The 12,500-nt window shown below is 49.9% G+C and overlaps 1 protein-coding gene across 4 annotated transcripts in view; it reads right to left on the bottom strand.

Annotated features, from left to right (window-relative positions):
* LOC147251600 (transcription factor COE3) overlaps positions 1-12,500 on the bottom strand; it is a 150,235-nt gene that overhangs the window by 48,569 nt on the left and 89,166 nt on the right. For 3 of the 4 annotated variants that reach the window (XM_086222404.1, XM_086222406.1, XM_086222402.1), the window contains 4 exons: positions 8,770-8,851; positions 8,563-8,680; positions 5,655-5,788; positions 3,576-3,702 (listed from right to left, as the gene is read on the bottom strand). In XM_086222404.1, the coding sequence (XP_086078530.1) occupies positions 3,576-3,702; positions 5,655-5,788; positions 8,563-8,680; positions 8,770-8,851 (461 nt within the window). The remainder of the gene's footprint in view (positions 1-3,575; positions 3,703-5,654; positions 5,789-8,562; positions 8,681-8,769; positions 8,852-12,500) is intronic. The other variant, XM_086222405.1, reaches the window with a different exon arrangement.

The raw sequence follows: 12,500 nt of genomic DNA, 5'->3' as shown, positions 1-12,500 counted from the left end.
TTGTCTTGTAGGCAGAAGATTTGACATCAGAGCAGTGCTGCTTCGCTAGCATGCTAACATGCTAGTATCTGTTGACCCTCATTGAATTCATAAAATGCAGAAATAATTAGCACAAAGGAGAGGAACCACATGTGTATAATCACTGCTGATTGGCCCGCAGGTCTGTGTCTGAGCAACTCATCTCTCTGCAGAATAAACAATCCCACAGTAGTCCTGATTGAAGGCTCCCCATCTGACTGAGTTCTCACTGTTTATTATCTTATTGCTCTTCAGCAAACAGACACGCCTCCTCACGTCAGCGGCACCTGAGACACATCAGCTGAGTCAGCAGATGGTTCTCTGCTCTCAACAGTTCTAAAGTTCTAAAGCGAGCTTCCATCTGGTTCGTGAACCACCCAAACATGTTTGTTGATGTGGCCGGGGAGACAGCCAGCTGAATGCCATCGTCCAGGACAGCTCTGAGACCTCCAAAACAACCATCACCTCCATGTTCTCTCATTTACACAATCGTGGTTGTTTAAGGTTCCATCTCATCAACAGCAGATGGGTGAGAGAACGTTGTTGCCTGCCATTCAGTTGAAGAACTGAGGGCGTGGCTTATCCCCTCGTTGTTTCCCTACCAGTGTTTAGCTCCTCCCCTCGTTGTTTCCCTGCCAGTGTTTAGCTCCTCCCCTCGTTGTTTCCCTGCCAGTGTTTAGCTCCTCCCCTCGTTGTTTCCCTGCCAGTGTTTAGCTCCTCCCCTCCGCCGTGATGTGTCAGTGTGACAGTAATGACATGAGACGGATCCAGCAGTCAATCAGCATCCGGATGTGTGGGAAGGACAAACAGGAAGTGAAGCAGCCCCCCCCCCACCCACCATAACTCAGAGTTTTCACGAGACCTTTCACCGTGGAGCCTGATGGAACATTCTGCTAATGCTTTCCATGTGTGACTGAGGGCGTGTGTGTGTGTCAGTGTGTGTGTGTGTGTCAGTGTGTGTGTGTGTGTCAGTGTGTGTGTCAGTGTGTGTCAGTGTGTGTGTGTCAGTGTGTGTGTGTGTGTCTATGTGTCAGTGTGTCAGAGTGTGTGTGTGTGTGTGTGTCAGTGTGTGTGTGTCAGAGTGTGTGTGCGTGCACACGCAAATGTGTGAATGTACAATGTTCTTCATTGTGGTTTGAGCCGTACTGATAGGAGGACATTTAAAAGACATGACGTCACCATGGCAACCTGACAACAGGAGCCAGGCGGCTTCCCCTGAAACCACTGGGGAGGTGACGCAGAAAACCCGGATCCCCGAATCCGACCATGATCCAGTATCACACTGCGGTGGTTCTAACCTGAACTGGTTATTGGACTCATGATGTCATCAGCCTCCTTCCTGAGGAAACCCATTTCTGCCACTTGTTTTCATGATCTCGTCTTGTAGAAATGGCCACAACAGAAGGGCCGGCCGAGGCAGACCCCCCCACCTGGAGGTCTGGAAGTACTGACTCCTCAAGGAAAAAAACACAACCCTCGACCCCCCGAAGTGGACAACAAATTGACCCAACGAAAACATACAGAACCGAAAAACAAGACTGAGAACAAAAGTTGTGTGAGTTCTGGTTCTGAGTGATTCTTCAGTGTTCTCATTCTATCAGTCAGTCTTCGAGCTATCGTCAGTGACACGTTCCCGTTGCCTCAGTAAGACACGTCGATCTGTTTCAAGATAAAAACTGGACTGTTAGTTTCGTGAGGAGGAGGAACAATGAGCAAAGCACCATGGGTATTTGTTGAGGAGTTAGCGGTGCGGCTGGCTACAGATGGAGGAGTCTCAGAAGCAGAACAAACACCGCAGGAATCACTTCCTCCTCTCGCCTTCTTGTCATTCTGCTGAATGTCTCTTGCCGGCGGCCATGTTTCGGTGAGCGAAGCCGCAGGATCAAATCCAAGAGCCGCGTTAAGCTTCAGGGAGGAAGAGAGAGGGGGAACATGGGAAAACGGCGGGATGCTATGGCTCGTCACCTCCAGCTGCACCCCGCGGTGGGGGGGTGGGGGGGCTATCTGATTTGCCTGCAGGTGTATGAATGAGGTCAGCAGGTAGACCTGAGTAAACTACCAGTAACCATGGCAACACAGATACTATGAAGTATCATCATCAAGCGCTGTTAAGCATCATCAGACACTCCAATATCCAATGATCATGAACGCCTCATCAACCAACTTGTGACAGGAAGTTCAGAGATTTCCAAATATCTCTGATCTTATTCTTGAACCAATGTCTCAGGTTTTACCTGCTGTGACACAGTGATGATGTCATTAATATTCAAACATGGCAGCATGAGGGGAACACACTCTAACAGACGCCAGATAAGGCCCACCTCTATTCAGGACTCGCCTCCATATCAAAGCAAAGCTCTTGTCACTCTTATCTGCGAATGGAATCACAGATTAGCATAGCAAAGGAGGCGGTGGCGGCGGCGGCGGCCAGACTGTTTCGTCCCTCCTGTGCATCCTCATGCCATCAGAAGAGGCGGCGCCTCCAACAAAGACGAGAGCAATGATGTTATACAGAACACCTGCACACGCCACCTCCTTCACACCATGACATTTACTTATCAGACCTAACAGCCTCCATCTGACCTTTCTGCTACTTTGAATGACATCTGGATATTCAGGCGAATAATCGCCGCTGATGTCACACACAGATACGGACACGAATGGACGTCCAACTCTGGACACTACACAATGGAGACTGAGATGACGAGAAGAATACGGGACAGAGCCTTCTGGGGACGAGGTGACAGCAGGAGCAGCTTTCACCCTGATACATCTGTTCCTGCAGGTGATGAGATCACATGACCTCACTGCCGCCGTGTTTGTGGCCACACTTGGAACCAGGAAAATCGGACGAGGCGCCATGTTTAATGACGCTCATCAATTAAATCAACAAGTTTAAGTGTGTAATTGCTGCTGCTGCTCACTACCTCCTCCCCTCCACCTCTTCTGTTCCCCGATACCTCTTCTTCTCCTCTTCCATCCATCCATCATCCCTCCACCCATCATCCCTCCACCCATCATCCCTCAACCCATCCCTCCATGTTCTCCCTCTTCTCCTGTTGAGGGTGGTGGGGGTGGAGCCTATCCCAGCAGCCTTCCCCCTGGACAGGTCACCAGTCCATGGCAGGGCCAACACATAGAGACAGACAACCATTGGCTCTCCCAGCCACGCCTACGGTCAATTTAGAGTCTGGATTAACCTGGTCCCTCTTGATGTCTTTGGACTGTGGAGGAAGCTGGAGTACCAGAGAGAACCCAGCAGGAACAGGGAGAACATGGAGACTCATCCAGAAAGACCCCGTGCTGCAGCTGGGGCTCCACCCACAACCTTCTTGATGGGGGCCACAGGGAGGACCACTGCTCCACCCACAACCTTCTTGCTGGGGGGCCACAGTGAGGACCACTGCTCCACCGGGCCGCCCTCCTGCTTCTCTTCCTCACTTATTTACTGTCCAATATTTCTCGATTGAGTTCACTCAGAGAATCTCAATAATGTTGGTGTGTGTTTCGTATTTGTCGTGTGTATTATGTGTGTCGTGTGTGTCCATCCATCTTACCGGTGTAGACGAAGCGTCCCGGTGCTCCTTTGCAGAACTGCTTGGACTTGTAGGACAGCGTGACCTCCACGACCCCAGGGATGTGGCGAGGAGGTGTCTGGACCCGGATGGCGTGGGGGGTGATAAGCTGTGCACACATACGCAATCAGAATGAACACACATGTGAGGGAGGGGGGACATCATGCGGTATCCAAGTGACATGTGACTGCATACTGTGTGTGTGTGTGTGTGTGTGTGTGTGTGTGTGTATCACATAGATATTGGAAACTGAACAGATGTTTTTGATCGTGATGACCAATTAAACAAGCAAGACAATAAATTAGCAAATTGCTGCATGGTGTCAGAGGGGGCGGGATTAAATCTTAAAGGTGCCATGGAGAGGTTGAAGGGGTATTAATTCTTGTTCTGGGGTGTGATGTGTAACCCACTAACATGCTTGGGTCTGTCATGGCTCAGAAGCTTCCTAAAGGCTCTCTGAAACCACTATGTCACCATGTTGGGTTTAGAACGCCTCGTTTGTCCCTATTGGGGTCGTTTCTGACCTCATCTGGCAACCTCATTATTTATGCAAGTGCATGAGTTGACGGCGATCGGTTGTTTACCTGGTAACCTCATTTAACTACTGCTCGGTGATTGGCTGCCCTCACTGTCACTGAAAAGAAAGCACTCCCACTTTCTCAGCTAACTGTCGCCAGTGCTAACTGTGACTGCTACTGTCAACTGACAACATTCCATATCATACAACAACATTTGTAAGATAAGATACCAAGTAGCCACGGCCCATTCGCGGATCCAGCCATGCAGTGGCGGGGTGGCCGTCGGGACAACCGGGAGTTTTCCCAGTGGCCTGGCCCCTTGGTAGCCTTCCTGGCTGGCGAGATACCTTCCCCCTCAAGCTAGGCCAGGCCAGCTAGTGACAGACAGCGCAGATAAAACAAAGGTGTCAATTCTATCGAGGCCGTTCCTTCAATCAATCTGTCAGTGCTGCTGCTGCAGGCTCCAGTTTGTGTCGCGCTAGCGAGCGATGCTAGAGAGCGATGCTAGCGAGCGATGCTAGAGAGCGATGCTAGAGAGCTGCACTCACTCGGCTCGCTCGCATGATCGCTGCCTCCTGAAATACGTGGAAGGGGCGTGTGTGAAAGGGATGGGTTCAGTGGGTCTGAGTGGGGGGGGCACTGACTGAACTGTGATGTCACACTTCAGCCAAAAGCGCATTGGTCCATTTTCCCGCAGCGATTCAAAAAAGGGAGATACTTCAAACAGAGGTTATGACTCTGCCTCACACCTGGTGTGTCTTCCCCACAACTGGGGGACGTTGAAGAAACACCAAGAACACGAAAACGATGATTTTCATTCTCGGTGACCTTTAAATGTAATTATTCTTTTCTTCTTTCCAGACGTGTAAATGTTCGCGACAGGAACCCATTTTGTGTTAAAGCTTTTCATCTTGTTCTGTTCGATTGAACTGCTGCGGCTGCTGCATCAGTCGATGTTGCTCAGAGATGTGACAGGCGTTTCTAGATGGGAGTGGTCGGTTCGTGGCCAGTGGAGGGCAGCCATCTTGGTTCTGGTTTATCAGTTATTGATATTTAGTTTATATCTTTGAGGTCAATCAGAGATTAAGTAGCAGGGTGAGGTTTGATTTGCGGATTTGGATTCTGGAGTTTTGTCAGCTGTAAACATGCAACAACTTGGAGCAGAGCACTTGTGCAATCTGGGTCAGCCTGCTGGCGCGGGGGTCCGTCTGCTCGCCGCCACATCAAAGTGAGGCGCTCCGTCGGTGGCGTGTGATGAGAAGTGAACATCGTGCCGAGGTAAATATCAGCCTGTCCCCCGCCAGGTGTTCGGCTCTTCTGGACCAGCTTCAATATTTCATGGCGCTCCGTATGCGCCGCTCCTCCTGCTGCTCGACTCCCTCAACATCGACATATTTTCGGGGACATACAGACGCAGGTGTTTGTGCAGATGTGTGGAGGAGAGGAGCAAGATGGAGGACATGATGCAGCTGCTGTTGATCACTTCTTGGTCTCATTATGGCGCCATCACCTCAGTGTATCTGAAATCAAAGTTTCTTCTCACCTCACTCCAGACAAGCATGGTGCCGAAGACCACCTGCAGGCCGTCGAAGAAGTTGTCCCCAATGAGGATGACGGTGGCGCCGCCGGTTGTCCAGCCTTCACTTGGGCTGATGGCTTTGATGCAGGGGGTGGCTGCTTCGGAAACACAGAGGACACCACAGCCATGAGCGTTAGAAACGACAGCGAGAAAGACTTGTAACTCAGAGCAGGTTTAGATGACAGGAAACACACGACCACGATGACAAATCAGCTGATCCCAGGAGGGAACGTGAGCAGGCAGTCCAGTTCCTGCAACAGGAGGTTCAGGGCTGTGCACTTCTATTAGCAGCTGCACTGCAGGTGCAAACATCGTGCCAGCATTCCAAATTTCCCTTCATCGACTAAAACAGTTGGAGCTTCAGCTAAAAGGTCAGTGAAGCAATCAAAGTAGTTTGCTTCATGTTGTCGGAAGAGTTCACCAACAGTGCCTCAGCTAAAGTGCTTTGGTTCAGATGAGCCAACATTTGATTTTAAAATTGAAAGCTCTTTCAAACATCAAGGTAGTCTTGACTAAATGAATTCAGCTCCAGCTGTGCTAATGTTCGCTAGGCTAAAGTTTTAGGTTGCTAGCAGCTGACGACCAGAAATTAGCTGAAGCTCCGCAGCGAGAATGATGACAGTTGTAGTTCTTCCATGAAGCAACTCAGCTCTCGTTCATGTGATGTCATGTGATTTACCTCAAATGCCCATTTGGAATGAAGAATGAACTGCAAAGAATTTGGTGGTTGAAGGTCAAAGGTCAATCCACATGTTGCAGAGGAACACAACAGTAATGCTGCGTTTCTGGTTCATGGGAGTGAAGGGTTCGGCTGCAGCTCCATGGCGTACGAGCAGCAACATGCTCATGTGGCAGAGCTTCACTCATTTAAAATCAAGACAATATTTGTCCTTTTCCTTGTTTGTGTTCAGTGTGTTTTGTGACCATGAGACGCATCAGGCAGCATGTCCAGGACGCGTCATGGGCGGCCCCCCCTCTTACAGAGACTGGTGACCTTTATCTGCTCCGTGTCCTCAGGGACACAGGTCCCAGCAGCCTCTTCTTCCACCCTCATACTTGCAAAACGACGCCACAGGGATCAATACGGGGCTCCACATGACCGGCGTCTCCGCCACGACTAGACGGCGGTCCTGACAGAGGCAACCTGACGACGTTCCACAGCATCACGTCGTTTTCCTGGAGCGAGAGGCTTGTTATTGAAGGACAATTCGATACTCCAGGTTCTGGGATCTCAGAGGCCAGCGAGACATTCCAGCTCCTACTGGTGCTACTGGTCTGGCAGCGTTTTATGAACCTAAACATCCTTAACCCAGCCATGACGAACAAATGCATTCAACAAGTGCCCCAATAAAACCACCACCTTTGTTCTGATTGGTCATCGACTAGTTTAGCCTGGAACAATCCATACTCACTCTACTCTCAACGCGCTGGAGCACCTCAACAGGAAAGAGGGCGTGTTGGGACGGCTTTCCCCTGTGAGGACTGATATTCAAATGAAGGTAGGCTCTTTATTCTACAACTCCAGGATCCTTCAGCTACTGCTTCAACTTTTGAAAGTCACTCAGAGTTTCCAGATGAAAGAGGAAGTTCCTCGCCAGCAGCAGCGGCGGCGGCAGGTCATGGCTCCTCCCCCGAGTCAATTGTCAGTTCCTTATTAATTTCCCCCTTTTGTCACGGCTGTAAACAAACAATCCATGGTGGCAGAAGGGGGGACTCTGATCTAATGAATAGAGGACAAAGCCGGGGGGGGCTGAGGGAGGTGGTGGTTCATGACAAAGCCGCCAGCAGATGTCAGAGCTTTTTATCGGCTCTGAAAACATCCCAGTCTGGGTGAGATGAAAGGCCCTGAGCTTCCCTCCCTGGGCCGCCATACAAGGCTGTCTGGTAAACAACAGGCCCCCTTTGGCCCCTGCAGGACACCGTAGTGAGCGCCCGCCGCCCTGTGAGCGCCGCCCGGAGGAACGGCTTCTGAGCATAAATGTTTAAGAGCAGCGTCTTCATGTTCCCAGGTGTTTACACACATGAAAAAGAAGAATCACAACCTGTTAGATCAGCGACAGATTGGTGTCAAGCAGCGTTTGTTTTATCCCTGAATGTGCCAGACAGGTGGGGTTTGCCACACAGGACATAAGAGGAACTGTGGAAAAGTTTGGGTGATCACAGGAGGTCAGCGCTCCTTTTGATCACGGATCTTATCCTACGTGAGACGCCCCCGGAGCGATAGCACCACCCATCTGGTGCCACATGTAGGTTAAACCAAAGGAGACGATGACATCACAGCTCCTGGAAGAGCCTCAAACTTTAAAACCGGGCGAGGAATGACATGCCGGCTCTTTGATGTCTGACGGGTGCCAAACTGTTCCAGGGTTTGTTTTATTCAGTGGTACATCCCAGACGGGTGGGGTTGGTCTCAAAGGGCAACAAAGATGAGCTTTAGGACGATGGAGGTTTGAGAAAGTTTTTGTTTTCAGTGACTGACACAGTTACCTGATACTTCTGATTTGTAAGCTCCACTCGGATGGTGCACCAAGTAGATCAAAACAAGGGTTCAAGTCTGGTCACACTGATTTTACATGAGGTTTGATGGTCTGTTTTCCATGTCTGGTGGTGCCAGATCAACTTTCCTGATGTCTGTCAGTAACAGAACTTCTTTGACAGGTTCAATGACAAGAGAAAAGGTTTAGGACAGGTTTAGGACAGGTTTAAGAAACCAACGCAGATCAGAGGCGCTTTGTTTTTGGGGGGCCCCTTGGTCACCTGACTCAGGCACCCATGAGACAAGTGGTTCCTGTGGTTCTTTAAGAACCCGAGAAGATTCCTTCTCGGTCATTATTAACATCGGACGTCTGAGTGTTTCTGAGCGACGTCTTACCTTCGGAGGGGTCCAGGCGCCGGGCGCGGCGGCCATGTTTGGAGTTGTTGTGGACAAACATGTTGTCTGAAACCGCCAGGACGTGACCGTCCACGTTGACCGTAGTGGAAACCACCACCTGTAAACACAGACACGTCACTGAAGACAATCAGGAGCAAATGGAGTGGGCGGGTGACCCGTGTGTGTGTGTGCCGGGTGCCGTCTCACCTGGAACCGCCTCATGTCTCGTGGGTTCCCTGCGTTTTTCAAACAGTTCTGATTGCACTTGAGGAAGAACTTGAGGAAGAATCTGGAAGAGAGAAGAAGGAGCAGATTAGTCAGCATGTAGCCTGGTCGCACTAAACACACCAGCAGGAGGTGACAGGCACGCCGGTTCTGACCCGGTCCACAGGAACCCCCCCCCCCCCCCCGAAGTTAGAATACATTCAAACGGTCTCACTCTCGTCCGCTGGTTGCTGATCAAAGCAACATCATTGATCAGTGACCAGCGGACGACCTAAGAAAGAGCGTTTGAGTTGCTGTGTTTTTACTGCCTCTGGAGGCTTTTTAAGGTTTTTAAGGAACATTTTACGGTTTAAAGAAAGTAACAAGGGCTGCGCGGTGGTGCAGTGGTCAGCACTGTGACCTCACAGCAAGAGGGTTCTGGGTTCGAGTCCCGGCTCGGGCGCGGGATATTTCTGGGTGAGTCTCCATGTTCTCCCTGTTCCTGCGTGGGTTCTCTCCGGTACTCCAGCTTCCTCCCACAGTCCAAAGACATCAATTTGGGGACGAGGCTGATTGATACTCTAAATTGACCGTAGGTATGAATGTGAGTGTGAATGGCTGTTTGTCTCTCTATGTTGGCCCTGTGATGGACTGGCGACCTGTCCAGGGTGAACCCCGCCTCTCGCCCGTAGATGCTGGGATAGGCTCCACCCCCCCACGACCCTTACTAGTAAGGAATAAGCAGAAGAGGACGATAGACGGATGGAAGAAAGTAACAAGAAGCTGTCATTGTTGTTTGAATTCAGCTTCTCTGAATCAAAGACATGTTATTGACTCATTTAAAGGTTAAAAATGTCATTTTTGTGTAGATGGGTGTCTTTTGTGTATTATCTTGAAACAATTTCATTTGCGGTAAAAAGGAACAAACAGAAGGAACGTCAGCATCTGAGCGTGGGGGAGTTTCAGGCCGCTGAAGCCTGGGTTCCTCAACGTGACTTTAAGAATCTGATCTGCTGCTTCATTTTCTTCTTCTTCTTTTATCCTTTCAGCTGTCAATCATGTGTCACTTTGATGAAATACCACATCTGAAGCTCTGAAGGCTTACATGTGTTACATATCACGGAAAACTTTATTAGACTTATCAAATGGAAATGTTTTAGCATGTTGCTCCACGCCAACGCACCCCCAGGTCGTTTCAGCGTGACGTCCAATCAGACGTCAGACGAAGACGTTCCGCCCTTGTCAGAGACTGATGGCGTCTCATTAGGACACGTCTTCTGATGTTTCCTGCTGCACGTCTGAGCTCTGGCTTGCCGCCTCAGTGATTTACGTCCATTTTTACGGCAGCAGAGGAGTATTGATTGGGGGGTAATAACCTGCCGCTCTGGAGGGGGACAGTAGCGGCGGCGGCGGGTGTTTAGATTCCTCGCCATCTCGTCAGAATGGATGGCCGCCTTAATGCATTTGCCACTGCCGTGTAATCTCCACCATCCATCTCTGGGACCATAAGCCCCCCCCCCGCCCCCGACGAACTGCTTCCTGTTTAATTGTCACATTATCACAATAATAATCCGCACAGTTAACAAGCGGCAAGGTCGCAGACAGACATGTCACATTAACCACCGGATAACCTCGGCCCCCGCCTCCCCCTCCTCCTGCGGGGGGCACATATATATGGGGGCTCAGCCAGGTCGCCATCGATTTCCCCCAATACGCCACTAACCATATCTTTAAAACAGGCCGTTTTCTCGCCCCTCTCATGAAGGCGCCAGGACAGCTGGACATGAATGTGCCTCACATCTGAAAATATTCCAATGAAACAAACAATGAGGTTTAATATATTCACCCCCCCCCCCGGACTCCTGGGACGCGCTCTGATGTCATCAGAAGGACGATGTCATAAGAACTCTGACACCTCCTGACACTCCACCATCAGCATTTGGTTCCATTTTGTCATGAGTGCTCAGTAGAAACCAAGGTAACGACACAACAGCACGTCAATGTGCTGATGATTTATGTTATTGATCAAAAATGCAGCTGGATCACTGATCACATTTCAACTGAGGCGTTGTGGGAGGATTGATTTTAAAGTGACAAACTTCATTATTTCCCCTCACATCATCATCACCACCACCATCACCACCACCATAATCATCATAATCACCATCACAACCACCATCATCATCATAATCACCACCATCATAATCATCATCATCACCACCACCATCATCATCATAATCACCATCACAACCACCATCATCATCATCACCATCATCATAATCATCATAATCACCATCACAACCACCATCATCATCATAATCACCACCATCATAATCATCATCATCACCACCACCATCATCATCACCAACATCATCACCACCACCACCACCATCATCACCACCACCACCATCATCACCACCATCATCATCACCACCATCATCACCACCACCATCATCACCACCACCACCACCATCATCACCACCATGATCACCACCACCATCATCATCACCACCATCATCATCACCACCACCATCATCATCACCACCACCACCACCATCACCACCACCATCATCACCACCACCACCACCATCATCACCACCACCATCATCATCACCACCATCATCATCATCATCATCACCACAACCACCATCATCATCATCATTATCACATCATCATCACCACCAACACCATCATCACCACCATCACCATCACCACCACAATCATTATCATCATCACCATCAACATCACCAGCATCATCTTCACCTTCATCACCACCATCATCACCATCACCACCATCATCATCACCACCAACATCACCGGCATCATCTTCACCTTCATCACCACCATCATCACCATCACCACCATCACCATCACCACCATCATCACCACCACCATCATCATCACCACCATCATCACCATCATCATAACCACCATCATCACCACCACCATCATCACCACCATCATCACCACCACCATCATCACCACCATCATCACCACCACCATCATCATCACCACCATCATCACCACCATCATCACCACCACCATCATCACCACCATCATCACCATCATCATAACCACCATCATCACCACCACCATCATCACCACCACTACCATCATCACCACCGTCATCACCACCACCACCATCATCACCACCATCATCATCATCATCATCATCACCATCATCACCATCATCACCACCATCATCACCATCATCACCACCACCATCATCACCACCAGCACTATCATCATCATCACCATCATCACCACCATCATCATCACCATCACCATCACCATCATTATCACATCATCATCACCGCCATCACAATCATCATCACCATCATCATCATCACCACCATCATCACCATCATCATCACCATCATCATCACCACCACCATCATCACCACCATCATCATCACCACCACCACCACCATCACCACCACCACCATCATCATCATCATCACCATCATCATCACCACCACCATCACCATCACCACCACCACCACCATCATCACCACCATCATCATCACCAACATCATCATCACCACCACCACCATCATCACCACCATCATCATCACCACCATCATCACCACCATCATCATCACCACCATCATCACCACCACCACCACCATCATCACCACCATGATCACCACCACCATCATCATCACCACCATCATCATCACCACCACCATCATCATCACCACCACCACCACCATCACCACCACCATCATCACCAC

Source organism: Aulostomus chinensis, chromosome 13, assembly GCF_037954235.1.
Source record: "Aulostomus chinensis isolate RoL2024-O1b breed Wild chromosome 13, RoL_Achi_v1.0, whole genome shotgun sequence".
NCBI classification, from domain to species: Eukaryota; Metazoa; Chordata; class Actinopteri; order Syngnathiformes; family Aulostomidae; genus Aulostomus; species Aulostomus chinensis.
Note: the sequence above shows the minus strand (reverse complement) of the source record. Positions and strands in the feature narration are given on the sequence as shown.